We start from the raw sequence: 20,555 nt of genomic DNA on the forward strand, positions 1-20,555 counted from the left end.
ACCCCCCCGTAACCATCCTCAAACACTGACGTCCAGTCCCTTGATCGGAGATAGCTTTGTATCTGCGGAGGTGACCGCAATGCCAACTCACGCACATTCACTGCGCTGCATACGCATACCATTGGCCGCTTGCGTACGCTGTTGCAGTTGCAAACCGTAATGAACCTGTCCCTGTGTTAGGTGTTCATCACAATCCGTGTGAGTGGCGACTGATTGTGGGTTCCTTGAAGAGTAGTCTGAACGCAGTGTTACTTCATAATGGTAACAAACTCCCTTCAGTGCCTGTGGCCTATTCAGTGGACATGAAAGAAACTTATGAAAGTATGGTTGTGTTGTTGGAGAGAATCAAGTATAAGGATTATGGATGGAATCTGTGTTGTGACTTAAAGGTAGTTGCACTGATGTTAGGTGTGCGAGATGGATTCACAAAGTTCTGCTGTTTTCTGTGTTCATGGGACAGCAGAGACACTAAAAACCACTATATCACAAAGAAGTAGCCAGAGAGAGAAACCTATGTTTTTGCAGAGAAAAAAAGCTGCATAAAATAATTTTACCTCCGCTTCACAAGTTGGGCCTAATGAAGAATGTCATGAAAGCTCTGGATAAAGAAGGCTAGACTTTCAGTTATCAGAAGTAAAAGTTTCTGAAGTGAAGTGAAGCGAAGCTAAAAGAAGGCATATTTGTTACCCCCCAAATAAGCAAACTTATGGTGGATTAAATATTTAATGCTAAAGTGCCAGAAATTGAGTCTGCTTCTTGGTCCTCCTTCAAGGCTGTGGTGCGTGGATTCTTAGAGAACAGAAAAGAGGCCTACTACCTGTCTATTGTGAATTAATTATTGGACAACTACAAGTATATGGGTTGTAGAATGTAAACTTAAAATTCAATTTTACATTCCCATCTAGACTTTTTCCCTGACAAACTGGGGATGTAGTTAGGATACCGTCGGGCGCTATCCCGCCTGCCGATATCCCGAAAGCCACATCCCGACATGGGACTGAAGATAGGTGTTGAAATCCTGATGCTTATCATTAGCCCCACTACTATATCCCGAAACCTGGCTTACTGAACGAAGGTAAGCCGGGTATCTTATGGTGTAGCCGCGGGGGTGGGGGGGAGGCTTAGGGACCCTGGGGGACTTAGGGTTAGGCACCCCCCCTCTCGGGAAGGGTTAAGGTAGTGAAAGGGGGGGTTAGGATTAGGCACCACTAGGGGGGTTAGGTTTAGGGTGCAGGGAGGGGGGGTTAGGTTTAGGCACTAACAGGAGGAGGTTAGGTTTAAGCATTAATTGGGAAGGGTAGGTTTAGGCACCCCTTAGGGGGGGAGAGGGGAGGGTTAGACTACTTCCCTGATGCTGTCGGGATTCCGACCCGTCGGGCTGCCGCTGTCGGTATTTGATCAAGCGGCTAAACAACCGCCGGCATCAAATACCGATTCAGACAAACTGGGTAGTGTAAGTGATGAATAAGGGGAACGTTTTCACCAAGACATTCTGACAATGGAGCATCACTACCAAGGATGCTGGGACCCTTCAATAATGGGGGACTACTACTGGTTCCTTTTTAGAGAGACTAATGAGACACTGTACAAACGGAAAGCGCCCGCACCCTACATCCCTAAAACAAAGTGACTTTACATTTTTATGTTGAAATTTTCACTTATTACTTTTTTCAGATATAGCTATTACTGCTTTTGTTATTTGTGTTAATCTAATAAATGTGACATGATAAAGAAAATCTGATTTTTCCACTGAATTCAGCGTTCCTAAATTAGGCAAAAACACATATTCACATGCCAGATACAGAGACTTCTTAAAACTAGTAGTGGCAAAACTAGTGTAATTGGCTGGCCTCATTTTGCAGTGTATGCTGCCCGTCAGAGGGCTGCAATGGGGAAATGTTTCCTTGACAGGGGAAGAACACAGATATTGTGTGGCCATACACTGAAATATCTCAGTATATGGCCCATGATATCTGATGTCTGACAGACGTTTCATCTCACAGTGTATGCCCAGCATTATTTGTTATTTCTTTGATCCTGAAGATGTCATAAGTTTGAAATAAAAAAAAAAAACATAAATATAATAAAAAAAAAAAGTACACTGAATGGATCCCTTCTGCATAAGGGGGCTGATACAGATTTGACTGTATGGCTGTTTGCATAACAGCTCTTGTATAAATTTGCTCGTTGCATTCTCAGAAAACAAGTGCACGCATATGTGACTATGCAGAGTCATAAATAACTTTGATACATCATCCCTTACGACTGAATACACAACATGTAGGAAAAGTTCACATCAATGTGGGAAATTCACAACTCCTAATACTCACAAATGCATCGGTTAGGGGGCGTATCTTTTGAACCTGCTATAGGGAGGTGCAACTACATGGTAATGATGACTTTTTGGAAAATGTCTTACGTGCCGAAGTGTGTTTGTTTTCTTATTTTTTTTTTGGTGAGAATGTTTGTTTTGAGTTATTTACTTCTATTTTACTTAGGGCTCTAGTTATTATTAGAAATATTACGTTTAGTATTACTGAATCTCACAGTGGTACTATTATACCATCGGTATTTATCGTTGCTTATCTGTTCAGTGAAATCCAATAGTGTCTCCATCCTTGGTGGCATCCTCTCCTAAGGCAGCAGATGTCAAATGCACATAACCAGTCACAGGAGCATATTATACGAAGAGGGGACCTGTTTGCAGTCTCCATCCAGGCTCCCTCCCAGAGCCTTAACTAGACTTTTTGGTCCCCTGTGCCAGAAAGTGCAATGGTCCCCCCCTATATTTCAAATAGGGACATAACGCACCCGAAAAAGGGACATGGCCTCATTGGGAAGGGCCAGAGAAGAGATAGGGGTGGCCAGAAGATGCTGGGGATAAAATAAGAGGAAGCTACAAGTGAGAATGATAATTAATAGACAATTGACAGGCCCAAACAGCGCCCCCTGTCCTGCTGTGCCCTGTGCCATGACACAGGTCACACCACCCTAGTTACAGCCCTAGATTCTAGCACTGTCGTCTGCGCATGCGCTGGTCTCCAGGACAATGGAGCAGTGGACATTTTCTTTTTATCTGTGATTTTCTATTGCTCATGTGCAGATTGCAGAGAAAATGGCCACCATTTTCCTGGTGATTACTGATTTGTACAGCACTGTGCATCCTGCACACATTATAGATACGCCACTGTGCAGCACATGCATTGGAGTATTTATAATGGGTGTGGTGTGTGCGGTGCACCCGGGCCCCCGTGTCCGGGGGGCCAAAATCGCACAACCTGTGCCCATGTTCGGACCGAACACCCTGCAGCCAGAGTGTACTTACCTTGTGCCAGCAAGCGGGTCCCTCCTACATGGCGCCATCTTCCCAGTGAAATCTTTGTAAAAGCAAACACTCTGGCACTGTGCCATTGCATCTTACTGCATATCTCGGAGAACATGGCGCCTCAAAGGAGGACGGACCCACCTGACGGCACAAGGTAGCTTAGGAGGGTCCCGTGTACACTACTGAGTGCATGTGCATAGCACCTCAACCCTGTTGGGGTTCAACAAAGATTTGCCGACAATGGGGACTTACACTTACAGTAGGTAGTTATGATTCTCTAAGGACAACAGGACCATCCACAGAAAATCAGGAATATGTGCAGAACTTTGTATTTTTGTATTTAGAAAGGTCTTCAGGAAATGTATGACCAAATTAAAGTAATCTGAAATCCCTTTTAAAGCAACTGAAATTACTTTTTATCAATTGCAGCCCAAAAGTCAAAATTTTTAAAACACTATATATAAAACAAAAATTAAAGGTAAAAATGTTGCTTTAAATTAAATTAATGGAAAAAATCTGCTTCCTATGACATACAGTACACACCCATAAATTACTTGCTATCCTTAGACTGAGCGGAGTGTATTCTGAGTACTGCAATTTGTCTGTTACATTTCTGTGTTATGTAACCATTTACTTTTTATTTAAAAATGTGCTTGCCATCCTTCAATCAATGTATTATTATTTTTATTTTTTGCAGCGAGACAAATTGAATGCTGTGAAAATTAATGAGAACAAATCTAGCAAAGCTGAACCAGCTGCTGAAATAGAAAGAACAGCAGTTGTCCTCACACTGAAAAATGAAGTTGGAGGCTTATTACAAAATTTAAAAATTTTTAAGGTAAGTTTAAAATCTGGTTTCATTTGTGGCATATACAAAAAAAAACAACGAATTGCTCACAAAAAAAACACCCATTACTAGAGTAAATTGATAGCTATTATCCATGTTCTCCTACATGGAAGAATATTTTGCTCAGAAATATGTTGTTATTCTCTGCTATTATTATAGTGTACTTTTACAGACAACAGCGTTGACAGACAAGTATTAGAACACTAATGTACAGTTCCATGCTTGTTAGCATACAGACTAAAATCGGGGAAGAAACTACATAGGTGCTATAAACAGGAGCTGTCTGTTACCTTTCAGCCTGGGTGGGGCAACACAAGCAAGTGGCCTCCGGCATATGGCAAAAAAAAAAAAAAAAACCTGTTATGGGCATTAGGCAATTGTACCTAAAATCTACATCCCCCTCCCTCATGTATAAATCCATTATTGTACCAAGTACACACACACACACTCACTCACACACACACACACACACACACACACACACACACACCCCCCCCCCCCCCACACACACACACCCATATGTATACCCTTTATTGTGGCCTCCTTCCCATCTGTATAACCTAAAGAGACTAACCTAAAGAGGATTGGGGCACCTGCACCTGGATTCGAGAGCACACCCGGGACGCCGGGTGGACTTTCTTATATTTGCCTTTTTGTCTACTTTAACAACATTGGTAGACATGGATGCTTGGTGAGAGGCCACCTTTTCTCTATTTTATGTACTTTGTTATTTGTGTTTTTAATCGTCATTAAATGCAGTATTACACTATGGAGATTTTTTCTTCTTAAATTACATTGATTGCATATGGAATGGGCACATTGAAAGGAAAAAGTGAAAAGAGGGGATTACACCTATACAGAAAAGATTATCCTGATCCATGACTGTTTGTCTACCTTTGTTGTAGACCATCGCATTTGGTAGGGGACCCACCTACATAAATAAGACTGTGTTGTTTTGTGTTAACTGTATCACACTATGGAATATTTTCCCTTTTTTTGAGTGCCATTGAAAATTGAAAAAACCAAAGGGAGAGATTTGAGAGAGAAGCATTCATTAGAGCGCCCTGTGGATCAATTTTGGTGATATTTTTCATAGGAGCTGTCTGTTACCTTTCAGCCTGGGTGGGGCAACACAAGCAAGTGGCCTCCGGCATATGGCAGAAAAAAAAAAAAAACTGTTATGGGCATTAGGCAATTGCACCTAAAATCTACATCCCCCTCCCTCATGTATAAATCCATTATTGTACCAAGTTTACACACACACACACACACACACACACACACACACACGCACGCACGCACGCACGCACACACACACACACACACACACACACACACACCATATGTATACTCTTTATTGTGGCCTCCTTCCCATCTGTATAACCTATTAATGTGCCCCCCTCCCCGTCTGGCACTGGTGACTGGTGGGGAGCATTGGCTGTGCGTGGTTCCGTGTGGGCATACTGTCCCTCTGATCTGGTTAGGCCTGGTGGTGCTTCTGTTCCGTTCTGGCATGGGCGCCGCCATCTTGTCTCCGGTCAGGTGACCTAGTTGCCCTATCCTGTTGTGTCACATGCTCCTCTCTGACCAGTCACGGCTGAGCACTGGGGATTTAAGGGAGTTCAGAGCTCCCTTGCATTGCCAGTGCAACGTGTATCTCAGCCTAGCTGAGAGGGAGTTCTCTGTGGTTATCCTGTTCCTGTGAATTCGCTGTCTGCCAGTCTGCCTGTCAGCTCCTAGCTTCTGCTGGACTACCCCGCTTCCTCCATCACCCTTGCCCATACCTGAGTGCCTGAGCCTGCTGACATCCTGCTCATTTGCCTTAGTTCACTACCTGCATACCTGGCTTATTATTTCCTGCATCACTACCTGCATACCTGCTTGATCATTTTCAGTCTCACTACCTGTACACCTGGACAGCTCTAATTGTTTCTACCTGGACATTAACCCATTGCTCCCACCACAGAACTCTTGTTCACATTTATATATTCCTGGACTTTTATTTACTGCCATAGTTTATGTCTACTCAAGCACATATTAAATAAACCTATTTTTTTTATTCAAACCCACTTCTGTGATCGCTCCTGCTACCACCCCGGGTCCACAAACAACCCAGAACATAACAGTTTGCACTGGCCCCATGGATCCGGCCACAGAACAGGAGTCTGGAGCTGATTTTTTCCGAAGTATCGCAGGCCGTTTGGAAGGCCTGGAGGCTATGCAGCACCAAGTGGCTCAGTTCCTGCAAGAGATTACTAAACAACAGGATTTAATTCAGAGCATAGCACCTCGCTTGGAGAGTGTGGAGACTATACAGCGACAGATTGCACAGTTTGTGCAAGACATTGCACGCTGCCTTGATACTGTACAAGCTACTTCAACGGCTCCTAGTGTGCTTGCAGCTACTCCTGTCCCCACTCCTGTGATTTCTTCATCTGTATCTACTCCTCTTTTGCATCTTCCCACACCTGATAAGTTTGATGGTACTCCAAAACTGTGTCGTGGATTTCTCAATCAGTGCGATGTGCACTTTACTTTGCAACCCTCTAATTTTCCTGCTCCTAGGACCAAAGTGGCTTACATTGTGTCCTTGTTATCCGGCTCCACCCTAGAATGGGTTTCTCCGCTCTGGGAGTGTTCAGACAATTACCCAGAGTTCCTAGCAACATTCAGGAGGATTTTCGATGAGCCTGGAAGAACTTCCTCTGCTTCCTCCAGTATTATGAAGTTAAAACAAGGGACCCGTCCTGTCAGCCAGTACGTTCTTCAGTTTCAGACTTTGGCATCTGAACTCAAGTGGAACGAAGAAGCCTTGACATTGGCCTTTTGGCAAGGTTTATCAGATCATTTAAAGGATGATCTAGTGACTCGTGAATTACCCTCTAGTCTTAGTGATCTCATTTCCCTTTGTAATAAAGTTGATATACGCTTTAGAGAGCACCAAGATGAAAAACACAGAGCTAAGCGTTTCCCTTCCCTTACCTGTCCACTCCCTCCCTTTCCGAGGAAGAACCCATGCAGGTAAATCATACCCGTCTCTCTAATGAAGAACGACAGAGACGCTTTAAAGAGAACCTTTGTCTATACTGTGGAGACTCGGGCCACCTGGTGGCTTCCTGTACCCGCAAGCCGGGGAGTGTCCCGTTTCTAGCTAGTTCTGGGTGCACTTAGCTAGGAGCAATTCTTCCGTCCACTAAACGTATTGACTCTGTGTTGTCCATAGCCTTAGACATTAATTCTAGCCCTGTGTTTATGTCTGCCCTTTTGGACTCCGGGGCAGCGGGGAATTTCATATCGTCTCGGTTGGCAGATAAATTACAAATTCCCTGCAGCTCCTTGCATCATTCTGTCTCCTGGACCTCCATTGATGGTAAATCTCTTTGTAATGGAACTGTGTCTAAGAGAACTCAACCTGTTTTAGTTCGTGTTGGAGACCTCCATGTTGAACATATCAGTTTCTTCATTATACCCAAGACTTCCCATGAAGTTATACTCGGATACCCATGGCTGTGTAAGCACAACCCCAGAATTGATTGGAACACTATGCAGGTTCAGTCATGGAGTGTGGAATGTCAAGTGTCTTGCCTTCCAAAGACTGATGCCTTGTCACGGTCATTATCCCCTGATAGCGGTCTAGAAACACTACGGAATACACCCATGCTTGGGGCAAAAGTTTTGACAGCTATACAACTACAACCGTCTGTTGGGAAGTCCTTTGTAGCCCCAGGAGGGGTGACTCCAAAGCCTCAACCCCAGAGGATGTCTCTAAGGTCTCAACATCAAAGGATGTCTCCAGAGTCTCAGCCCCTTAAGGGATTTCTGAGTGTCCAGCCCCAGGATGGGGATTTCAGCCCCATACCTCGAGAGGATGTTTCAAGTTTTGTTCCCCAGGAGGGGATTTCAAATCTAGCACCCCAGGAAGGGGCCTCAAGTCTCGTACCCCAGGAGGGGTTTTCAGTTGAGGATGTCCACGCTTCCAGTCCTGTCAACAAAGTTCACTTGACTTACCCTGTAAAGCCTAGAAGGTGTCCTGAGGCCACCCATAAAGGAGGGGTACTGTCACGACCAGGGTTTCTCGGCATGGTAGTCGATGGGTAATACCTGTGAGGACGCTATGGCGAGGGGCATCTGGCGGTGGCACTGGTGCCTGGTGGAGAGCATTGGCTGTGCGTGGTTCCGTGTGGGCATACTGTCCCTCTGGTCTGGTTAGGCCTGGTGGTGCTTCTGTTCCATTCTGGCATGGGCACCGCCATCTTGTCTCCGGTCAGGTGACCTAGTTGCCCTATCCTGTTGTGTCACATGCTCCTCTCTGACCAGTCACAGCTGAGCACTGGGGATTTAAGGGCGTTCAGAGCTCCCTTGCATTGCCAGTGCAATGTGTATCTCAGCCTAGCTGAGAGGGAGTTCTCTGTACTTATCCTGTTCCTGTGAATTCGCTGTCTGCCAGTCTGCCTGTCAGCTCCTAGCTGCCGCTGGACTACCCCGCTTCCTCCATCACCCTTGCCCATACCTGAGTGCCTGAGCTTGCTGAAATCCTGCTCATTTGCCTTAGTTCACTACCTGCATACCTGGCTTATTATTTCCTGCATCACTACCTGCATACCTGCTTGATCATTTTCAGTCTCACTACCTGCACACCTGGACAGCTCTAATTGTTTCTACCACAGAACTCTTGTTCACATTTATATATTCCTGGACTTTTATTTACTGCCATAGTTTATGTCTACTCAAGCACATATTACAAAACCTAGTTTTTTTTTATTCAAACCCACTTCTGTGATCGCTCCTGCTACCACCCCGGGTCCACAAACAACCCAGAACATAACACAGTATTTTTTCAGTGTCTCAGCGCTGCAGCTTGGCAGCTCCTCCAGTCCTCTTGCAGTCCACTGTAACTACTCCAGTAGCAACTACAGTAGCAGTAGTTTTCCACTGTCTCAGCGCTGCAGCTTGCAGATCCTCCAGTTCTCTTGCAGTCCACTGTAACTATTCCAGTAGCAGCTCCTGAAGTCCTCTTGCAGTCCACTGTAACTACTCCAGCGTGTGTCTCCACAGGCAGCCACAGACAAACATTGCAATGTCTTATATGACAACTGCTGCCTTGTCAGCAGCAAGTTGAGCCTGTGGAGGTAAAGGGAGCCTCTTCAGTAGGTGGACCAGGTGCCATCACTCAAGTGCAAGTGGCTGTGGTGACACCCACATGAGGCACTGAGTCCCTGGTGACCGCCCTAATCCCATGTCTGGCCGGCGGGAGACATGCAGTTTGTTACAAGGGTTACGAGGATAATCAGCTGATTGGCAGCGCTGATTATCCTTGTAACAAACTGAGCGACCTGGGAGCATCCTATGCTTGTCTACCGGCCACCAGACGTGTATTGGGCATACAACAGTGGGTTGGTTTGGGCTGGAACAGGCGTGGGAGGCTGAAGAGGAGACTTGGGAGGTGTGAATAAACCTCGGTGGCTTAAGCCAGGACTTCCTCATGTATTGCTGTGAGGAGTAGAGGAGCTGCAGGGAATGGTGGGCCTGAAGATGAGAACAAGAATGGAATGTCTTTTTTTAAACAGCAGGTTGGAATGAGAACTGGAGATGATAAATACTGAATGAATGAACAGAATCTGATTGGGACTGATGATGCTGGATTGAGAACTGGATCGGTTTGAGACCAATGTTCATGACTTGAAGAACTTGATGGATTTGAATCTGATGTTGAAGAATTGATAAATGATCGGTTTGAAACCAATATAGAAGAACTTAATTTATATGAGCCCGATATTAATAAATTGATGAACTTGATCAGTTGGGACCAATGTTGATGAATTCAAGAACTTAATTATTATGAGTCCAATGTTTGAAGCATCGGATGAGACCGATGGTTCGAGGTATCGCTGGAACCAATGGTGGCTGTAAGAACAAGTCTCAGTGGTGAAAACCAGACTGGTGGGCAAGATGGTATAGGAGACTTGTTTACCAGATATAGGAACTGGATATAACGGACTGGGACTGTTCATATACAGAGTACCTGGGAGCTCAGCACTGGGCTGTAACTTCAGCAAGAAGCAGCATTTTACTGGCAGCAGAGGCCAGTCCTGAAATGGAATTTATAGGGGAAGATCCCCAGGGATTGGATGCTGCGATCAGTTGGTCTGGGAGCAGCGCTCTGAGTGGAGGAAGAGCATCAGGTCACAGAGTCCAACATGGCTGCGCCCATACTGCTGTTTAGAAGAGAACTCTGGCATGCAGCCTGTGTGCCATCATGCTGGGAAGACATGCTGTAAGCAAGGGGCTGCAGAGAGCCATCTCCATGCTCAGTAACAGGACACTGAGCGTATGGGGCAGGAGCAGCACAGACAGACCTCAGCACCAGCTGGGAGTGATGTGCAGCATGAACGGATCTCTGTGCTATCCTGGACAGGCACTAGAGCAGTAAGAAAGTATTTTTAATAGTCCGGAGTGTGACAGCACCCCCTCCCTTGACGGGTGGCCCCAGGACACCTCTTAGGCTTTCGTGGAGACTTTGCATGGAACACTAGGATCAACGGAGGAGCGTGGACATTAGAGGCAAAAGTCCAGTAGCCCTTCCAGTCGATTAAGTATTGGAGACATCCATACCAGATTCTAGAGTCCAGAATCTTTGCCACTTCATACAAAACTCCATAGTGAGTCTGGACTTTGAGTTCCTTTAGAAGTGCAGAATGAAACCGGTTTCATATGAATGGTTTCAATAAAGAAATATGGAAGGAATTTGGTATCCTCAGAAAGGGAGGTAGCTTGACTTTGAATGAAACTGAGTTGATTACACACTCAATGGTAAATGGCACAATGTAGTGGGGTGCAAATTTCATGGATGGCACTCTTTACCGCAACTTTTGTGTAGAGAGCCAAACTCGATCACCTTCCTTGAGACTGGGAACTGCTGTCCTCTTCCTGTCAGCAAACTTCTTGTACTACTCAGAAGCATTTACAAGGGGGGAGCAGATGTCTTTCCAAATCTTGGAGAAGTGCTGCAAGGTGCTGTCAGCAGCTGGAACCAGTAAGGCAGGAAGAGGTTGAAACTCAGGAACTCTAGGGTGGAGGCCATAAGCTTCATAAAAGGGAATGGAACCAGATAAAGAATGCTACTGATTTGTTGGAACAAAATTCCTCCCAGGGAAGCAGCTCAGCCCAGTTGTCCTGAGATGAGGATACATGTAAACAAAGAAAAGACTCCAGATCTTGGTTGACTCTTTCTGTCTGGCCATTAGAGTGGGGGTGGTAGGCAGTGGAGAAATTGAGTTTGACTTGAAGTGAAGAACACAAGTAATGCCAGAAGATTTCTCATATGAATAATTGAGCCAACTTGGGAGCTGACAGAAGACCAGTGAGAGATATGAAGCGAGCCATCTTGGTGTACCGGTCAACTACCACCCAGATTTTGTTGAACTTGTTTGAAACCAGGAGGTCGGTAATGAAGTCCTTTGACATATGTGACCGCGGTTGATGTGAAACAGAGAGGGGAATTAACTGCCCAGCTGGAGACCGTTGAGGCACTTTATGCTGGGCGCACTTGTTACAAGAGACAATAAAGCCTTGGACGTCTTTTCTGAGAGAGGGCCACCAGTGAGATCTGGAATTGAACTTAAAGGTCTTTTGTATTCCTGCATGACCTGCGAAGCGGGAAGCATGAGCCCATGGTAGCAGTTTTTTGCATAATGTGGGCTTGACAATTGTTTTCCCAAAAGATGATGTGGATTCTACTCCGACTTCAGAGAAAGCTACTGGATCAATGATGAGATGTTTCTCAGCAGGTGTAGTCGCATTTTCTTGCTCCATGGAGCGAGAGAGGGCATCAGCTTTTCGGTTCTGGATCCCTGGACAGAAAATGGGCTGTCTTAAGATATGAGGTTTTTCTGGAAAAGGGGATGCACAGCTCCTTCCAAAAGATAGCGCCACTCCTCCAAGGCTAACTCTGACCATCGGGATGGATTGGCAACCTTTCAGGTCAGAGCGGTAATAAGTGCAATGATGGTGGAAAAGTTATGAATTTGCATAAGTAGTTCACAAACCCTAGGAAGCGCTGAACAGTCCCGAGGGTATTAGGAAGCTGTCATTCCTGAATTGCTTGGAGCTTTTCTGGGTCCATTTTGAGACCAGAACCTGAAATGATATATCCCAGGAAGGGAATAGACTTGACCTCGAAGACACACTTCTCCAATTTGCAGTACAGATGATTGGAATGGAGACATGTTAGAACCTCCTTTACTTGCCGTCAATGTTCTTCCAGATCATTGGCGAATATGAGAATATCTTCACGATAGACAACAATATGTTAGTGCAACAGATTGCGGAAGATCTCATTGACATAGTGCCGGAATACTGTGGTAGCATTGCTGAGACCGAAGGGCATAACAAGGCACTTGCGGTGATTGTTGCGGGGGTGTTAAATGTGATCTTACACTTGTCTCCTTCCCAAATTCGAATGAGATTATATGCTCCGTGCAAGACCAATTTGGTGAAGATGGTGGCTCCACTGACCCGGTCAAAAAGCTCTGTGATCAGAGGGAGAGGAAAGCGGTTTTTAATGGTGATGTCATTCAGTCCCCTGTAGTTAACAAAAATAAAGCCTGCACCAGCAGGAGAGTAGGAAGGGTGGATGAACCCTTTTTCCAAATTACCTTGGATATAGTCAGTGGCTTTTGTTTCTGGGAGCAATAGCGTATAAGTTCGCCCTCTGGGAGGAGAATTCCCAGGGATTAATTCAATTGGACAATCCCGTTCATGGTGAGGAGGAGGAGTATCCAGATGAAATGGTACTGCAGAGCATACTGGAAGAACTTTTGCAGGTAGGAACTGAAGCAGGAAGATCCCCAAGTGGTGATTTGTGAGGTTCTCCAGTCAATTTGAGGATTATGCAGACGGAGCCAGGGCAACCCCAGAACTATAGAATGCCAGGCAATAGGTATGACAAGAAATCTTAAAAGTACAGAGCGCCAGTCTTGACTCACAGAGGCCGAGTCTGAAGGGAAGTTGTACCAACTAGGATGCAGCTTCCATCAACCAATGTTAAATAAATAGGATAAAGCAGACTCTCTGTTGGTAATGCCCAATTCAGATGTGATGAAGTTACCAGCTGTGCCTGAATCCAACAGTGCAGAGACTTGCTTGAAGTGCTTGGCCACTTGAAGAGAAACTGAGAGAATGCAATCGGTTTTCTTTGGAGAGGAATGAACTACTCCTAACTTAGGCTCTCTTTGCTGAGTTAGGAGTGGTAGTTTCCCGGACACTTGGGACAATTGTTGAGTTGATGAGAAGGAGCAGCACAATATAGACAGAAATTCTCAGACTGTTGCCTCCAGCTTTCTTCCTGTGATAGGTGAGAACAGTTGATTTGCATTGGTTCCTCTTTGGGAGGAGAAACTGACTGAGGGCCTGATTCAGCAAATATCACAGTTGCTAATATGCACGTAATTGGCCGATTGTTGCGTTCTGCGCATGTGTATGCATCACAGTGCACGTATGCAAACTAGCTATTATAATCGGGACTGCGATCGCAGAGACTACACAGACCCCTCCCAGAGTGATTGACAGGAAGTGCCATTTGTGAGAGGTGACGGGGGTGGTCGAGGAAATGCAGACGAGCCAATGCGTTCACACGCAGTTGCAAGGGCATGCATAAATTAGCCACTGCGATGTCATACGCAGTGTGAGGTCTCATAGCGTGCATGGTTGTTAGCAATTTCTGAGGTCATGGCTTGTGCAAATATGCGTGAGGCTGAGATGGTACTCGAATATACTGATGGTTTAGCTAAACATTACGGATGTGTGTAAGGTAAAGTGGGCGTCCCTATGTTGTGCTGAGTTCGCATTGCGATCGCAATGGATTAGCTTGCTATCGCAGTTGAACTGAGGTCCTGATTCAGACTCACTCGCAAGCACAATGCGCTCGCGAGCGGGTCGATGTTTGGCCACTGCACATACGCACGCCTCCGTTTGGCCAGCCACTCCCCCGGCCCACCTCCAAAACGGGGTAAGCTGTCAATCAAAATTGATAGCTGACCCACTTTGGCGCGAGACCCGGAACGCCTGCCATTTGGGGGCGGCCCCACTGACATGAGTGATGGCAGTGGGTGAGCTTCCGGCTCTAATAGAGCCGAAAGCTCACTGGGGCTTGCGGGAACGAGACCCTACCACAATGGCTCGTCACAAGCCGTGATGCTCGAGACCATCGCGACCATCACCTGGCCGCTCGCAATAGCTGTGGGTGGTCACCCACAGCTAAGCGAGCAGCCAGGAGGCAACACAAAAAAAAAATGCCCTGATTCAGAGCGAGCTCTCTTTCAGAGTGTCCGGCTCTGAATCAGGCCCTGACTGCATACGCAATATTGTGATCTGTAGTGAAGCAGGCCCTGAGGCAAGACTGTTGCTCGAGGTTTAGGATGAATGAATCTCCCTATCTCAATAGCACGTTCTTAAAACATAAGTCCACCTTAGTGCACAAGGAGATCAAGTCCTCCAACTTGTCCGGGAGATCACGAGTAACTGTAGTTAATAGGAAAATTGCTGGGTTGGAGCTCAAATTGTATTTCACATTGATTTAGAAAGCCCCTGCATTTTTTGGGTTCCCATCAAATTTTGCAGGAGTAGGAATGTGCAGGCAAGGTGCCACTAAGGAAACTGGAACCAGAGAAATAGGAATGAATAAAGTGGAAGCTCCTGAGCCTCTCAGAGTGGATTGGATGTTACCCAGCCGGTTAGTCAGTTCTTGGAGGTACTGTACTACCTGACCCTGCATCGCCTCTTGGTGTTCTAGTTGAGCAACAAGATCAGGTGTAAACCCAGCCGCTTGTGCCCAATTCTCTGATGGATCCATAGTGATTGTCAGTATAAACTGTCATGCCAGAGGGTTGGTTTGGGCTGAAACAGGCATGGGAGGCTGAAGAGGAGACTTGGTGGCTTGAGCCAGGACTTCCTCATGTATTGAGGTAGAGGAGCTGCAGAGTATGATGGGCCTGAAGACAAGAACAAGAATGGAAAGTCTTTATTAAACAGCAGGTTGAAATGAGAACTGGAGATGATAATACTGAATGAATGAGCAGAATTGGATTGGGACCGATGATGTTGGATTGAGAGCTAGATCAGTTTGAGACTGATGTTGATGATTTGAAAAACTTGATGGATTTTAATCTGATGTTGAAGAATTGATGAACCTGATCGGTTTGAAACCGACGTTGTAGAATTGATGAACTTGATTGGTTGGGACAGATGTTGATGATTTGAAGAACTTCATTATTTTGAGTCCAGTGTTGGAAGCATCAGATGAGACCGATGATTGGAGGTATCGGTTGGAACCGATGGTGGCTGTAAGAACATGTCTCAGCGGTAAAAATCAGACTGTTGTGCAAGATTGTATAGGAGACTTGTTTACCTTATATAGGAACTGGATATAATGGATTGGGGGTCTGATTTATTACGAATCACTATTGCGATTGCAGCTGCAGTTACGCACGTAGGTTCACTACGAAAATATGCTAATGTTTGCAATCACAATGCTGTCACAGCCTAACATCAGGACGCTCACATCCCCTTACTTACATCCATAATACTTAGCAAAATAACGAAACCTTTGGTAACATAGAGTATGATCGTAGCCTCATGCACAGTTGCACAAGGTCAGACCTTACTCAGAAATTGCTAACCTCAACGCAGTGAAAGCCCAAGTGTTTCTCTGACCACCCCCCGTCACCACCCCCCAAACACTTACTTCCTGTGTCTTAGTCTGCGATGGATCTACGTGGACTGCGATCACAGCAAGCGCACACTGCCATGCATGCACAGAACGCAACAATCAGCCGTGCATAATCGCAGTTGTGATCGGTAATGAATCAGGTCCAGGGACCGTTGAAATACACAGTACCTGGGAGCTCAGCACTGAGCTGTAACTTCAGCAATAAGCGACGATGTACAGGCAACTGAGGCCAGTCTGGAAATGGAATTTATAGGGGAAGATCCCCAGGGATTGGATGCTGCGATCAGTTGGTCTGGGAGCAGCGCTCAGAGTGGAGGAAGAGCATCAGGTCACAGAGTCCAACATGGCTGCGCCCATACTGCTGTTTAGAAGGGAACTCTGGCATGCAGCCTGTGTGCCATCATGCTGGGAAGACATGCTGTAAGCAAGGGGCTGCAGAGAGCCATCTCCATGCTCAGTAACAGGACACTGAGCAGATCCGGCAGGAGCAGCATAGACAGACCTCAGCACCAACTGGGAGCAAAGTGCAGCATGAGCAGACATCTGTGCTATCCTGGACAGGCATTGGAGTTGTAAGAAAGTTTTTTAATAGTCCGGAGAGTGACAAGCAGCTTTTAATTGGCGGACTCACGACACAAGGTAAAGGAAGGAGACATTCTTCAAAGAAAGAGAAGTATTAGAACAAGAGGACATGTTCTAAAACTGAAGGGTGGTAGGTTCAGGGGAAATTCGAGGAAAAATGACTTCACAGAAAGGGTAGTGGACAAGTGGAATAGCCTCCCATCAGAGGTGGTAGAGGCTAAGGCCCTGATCCAGAGCCGGACGCTCTGACCAGAGCGCTCGCTCTGAATCAGGGCTCTCCTCCATTAAAATGGAGCGTCCTCCTGGACGCTCGTATAGCTGTGGGTCACCACCCACAGCATATACGAGCGTCCAAAAAGATGGTCGCGATGGTCTTGACCATCGCGACCATCTGACTTGCGACGGAAACCTAGCAGTAGGGTTTCCCAGCCACAAGCCCTGGAGTGATTTTGGCTCTATCAGAGCCAAAATCACTCCCTCTGATATCACTAGTGATGTCAGTGGGGCCGGCTTCAGATGGTAGGCGTTCCCATGGGAACGCCTCCGTCTGGCAGGCACGCCCCCGGCACGCCCACCAAAGGGGGCGTGCTGTCAGTCACCATCGACAGCACGCCCCCTTTGGTGCGAGACCCCGAGCGACGGATTCCCCGTCACTCGCCGAGTCTCGCGCATGCGCACGACGGAGCTCCCTCCATCGTGCGCATGCGCAGTGGGGAACATCGACCCACTTGCGAGCGTACTGCCGCTTGCGAGTGGGTCTGAATGACCCCCTAAGACAGTAGAGCAATTTAAACACGCATGGGATAGACATAAGGATATCCTTCAGAAGAAGTAAGGGTTGATGTAATAATATGTTTAAAAATGGGCAGACTAGATGGGCCAAGTGGTTCTTATCTGCCTTCAAATTCTATGTTTCTATTGTTTTTATTACTGATGTATTATTATAAGTAAAGATACCTTTTTTATTGATTAGCACCTTACACTTTTTCCTGCTTTGAGGGCCCTTAAGAGCCGGCCCAACTGAAGGGGGCGTGATCTAATTACGAGAGGCGTGCGCATGTCTCCTCAGAAATAAACTGGCGCTGCACACTAGGGTGGGGGGCACCAGGGCCGTAACTAGGGTAGTGGACCAGTGCCAGGGCTCAGGGGCAGGGGGCGTTGTTTGGACCTGTCAATTTTCCTGTTTATTATCATTCTCACTTGTAGCTTCCTCTTTTTTTTATCCCCAGCATCGCCTTGCCTCACTTATCTCTTCCCAGACCCTTCCCCACGCGGCCATGACCATTTTTCAGGTGTACTATCTTATGTTTCTATTTCAAAAATGGGGGGGAGGGGGCACCAATGCTCTCTCTAGCATGGGGCACCAAAAAGTCTAGTTACGGCTCTGGGGGTGCTAAGAGACCCCCAGCCCAGCACAAATCCATGGGGGGTGCGATCAGTGTGGTCACTCCTCCCCACAGCCTGAGACTACTGCTGCTCCTTAGCAGCAGCGAGTAGTCTCCTGCTGTAGTCCAGCACACAGCAGCGTGTGCTGGGCTGCTGACAGGAAAGAGGGTTTTGGGGCGGCGTAGGACCTGCCGGGCCCCTTCAGCAAGCCCGGGCTTGGGTAATTAGTACCCGCTCCTCCCCCTCTCGGCGCCCCTGGTCACTGGCCCTAGCTGTGAACACTTTTCTGTCACTAAATTGTGCTGGCTTACCTTATTAATTACACCATGTGGCAGTAGCCAGGGCGGGCAACAGAAGAATTGGGGCCTGGCACACATGCTTTTGGGCCCCCTATCCCCTCCCATTAAGCAGGCCCAGCGACAGGGTACACTTGTACCATGTCCAAGTCTCCAGGGGGCCCCGGCCCCTCAGGTATCTCGGGAGTCCAGCGTATGCATCCCCCTGGCCTCTGCTGAATTCAGCAGGGCACAGCCACAGGCAGAGAGGGAGGCTAAGAGCCCGACACAGCACGCGTGACATCATGATGTTATGCTGTTGGATCAGAGAGTAGCCAGACTTGAGCCACCAGAGAAGAGGAACAACAGGCAGCAGGTAAGTGTTGGCTGGGCAGGAGAGACATGAGTTGAGCGGTGGTTGGGGAGTGGGTGGTGGAGATGAAGACGCAGGGTATAGAACTGTGAGAAATGGGGTGGGGTGAAGCTGAGAGATTGTGGCTATGTGAAGCTGAGACACATGGGCCTGGGTTATGCTGAGAGACACTGGATGGGTTGAGGCTGATGGACAAAGGGGATGGGGAATGAAGCAATCGCAGTGGCTAATTTGTGCACGCCCATGAAGTGGCATTCAAACGGACAGACACGCCTGCATTTTTTTAAAGCCACTCCCCAGTCACCACCCCTAAATGCTGACAGCCTGTCACTCACTTTACGATGGATTCAGCTGTGCGTCCGGAATCGCATGAGCAGTGCAGCTTTTAAGCATGCATGATGGCAAACAATCGATTGATTTACATCCAGAATCGCCATTTTGTTCACTGCTGAATCAGGCCCTATGTCTCTCCAGTCTCACCCCCATGTGTCTCTGAATCTCCAGCCATCCACTCATCTCCTCTTTGTCTCTCAGCACCATTATCCCCCCACCCATGTCTCTCAGTTTCATTCCCCACCTGTCTCTCAGCTTCATTCCTCACCAATCTCTCAGCATCATTCCCTTCCCTTCCGGGTCCCTCAGCCTCATCTGCTCCCCTTTGTCTCCCAGCCTTACCTGTATCACTCCAACACCATCCCTGTCTCCAGCCTCAATACCCCCTTTGCCTCTCCAGTCTCATACCCCTGTATGTCTCCATCTCGAGCCATCCGCTCATCTCCTCTATGTCTCTCAGAACCATTATCCCCCCACTCATGTCTCTCAGCTTCATTCCCGACCCATCTCTCATCATCACTCCTTTCCTCCTGCATCCCTCAGCCTTATGCACTACCCTGTGTCTCTCAGTTTCACTCCCCACAGTGTGTCTCTGTTTTGTTCCCCACCCTCTGTCTCTCTGCGTCACCTCAGCCCCTGTCTCTCTCAGCCTCACCCCAGCCTGTGTCTCTCAATCTCACCCCAGCCCCTGTGTCTCTCATCTTCATTCCCCACCCTGTGTCTCTCAGCTTCATTACCCTTACATGGTCATGAGACATAAGATCCCCATAATTGCAACTTAACTATGGGTCGGGGTCCCATATACATAGGCTTACCATACTATCCCTTTAAACTGGGACACTCATGAATTACACTGGTTCTGTGGCTCATTAAACTCAGGTTAAATGCAGGCTTGAAGTCATCCAGCCACAGAACTTGTGTAATTCATATGTCTCCCGAATTAAAGGGAAAATATGTCAAGCCTACACAAACAGTATGTGTTGTATTCCAATTCTCAACAGGATTAGAGAATGATGTTAGTCTACATTATCTCTGCTTTAGTGTGACCAGCCCAGTCTGACAGCCTGGTGCTGATTAATCATAAGCTTTTCTTTTGTAAATGCACTATGTAACCTTTTCTTGTCAGTGCGTTGCCTGATCTGGCAGCAATTTGGAGTGAATGTAAGTCATGGGTTTGAAGTGCTGAAATACATGGAGGATACAGACCCTGTGCAATTTAAATCCGCATATGACAAGCTGATTGAGTGGTATGACATGGGAATGCTTAAAGGCTGTACTTTTCCAGCTAGAAAAGCAACGTGTTTATAAGTGCTCATTTGCTGCCTTGGTAACAGGTTGGAATCAAAGGGGAATATTCCTCCGTGGACACAACACAGTGATAAAGCTGACATTTTGACTGCACCCTCTTCAGAGCTTAAGCAATCCAATGTGACAGGGAGGACTGTTCCCAATTGTTTGTCCACCATTTCAACAATTTAGCATTGAATACACTGTTTAGCTGGAAAAGTTAATTTTTCAAGCATTTCTAAAGTAATTCCTGGCCACCTCTAGACACTGCCTTTTTTTCTATCAAATAAGCAACGGTACTCAGGAAAAAGATTGTGGTATTCAGAAAAAGTTACAAGGTGATACAAGACTTATAGGGCCAAATGTAATAGGGTGTCAGTTTTAGTAACAGTACAAACTCACACTTTTAAAAAGTGCGAGTT

General features: G+C 46.7%; 1 protein-coding gene across 1 annotated transcript in view; it reads left to right on the forward strand.

Annotated features, from left to right (window-relative positions):
* Positions 1 to 20,555, forward strand: part of TPH2 (tryptophan hydroxylase 2) — a 420,033-nt gene that overhangs the window by 28,058 nt on the left and 371,420 nt on the right. The window contains exon 2 of the mRNA XM_088452471.1: positions 4,023 to 4,163. Within this exon, the coding sequence (XP_088308597.1) occupies positions 4,023 to 4,163 (141 nt within the window). The remainder of the gene's footprint in view (positions 1 to 4,022; positions 4,164 to 20,555) is intronic.

The sequence above is a fragment of the Taudactylus pleione genome, unplaced genomic scaffold, assembly GCF_031769625.1.
Source record: "Taudactylus pleione unplaced genomic scaffold, aTauple2 ptg000038l, whole genome shotgun sequence".
NCBI classification, from domain to species: domain Eukaryota; kingdom Metazoa; phylum Chordata; class Amphibia; order Anura; family Myobatrachidae; genus Taudactylus; species Taudactylus pleione.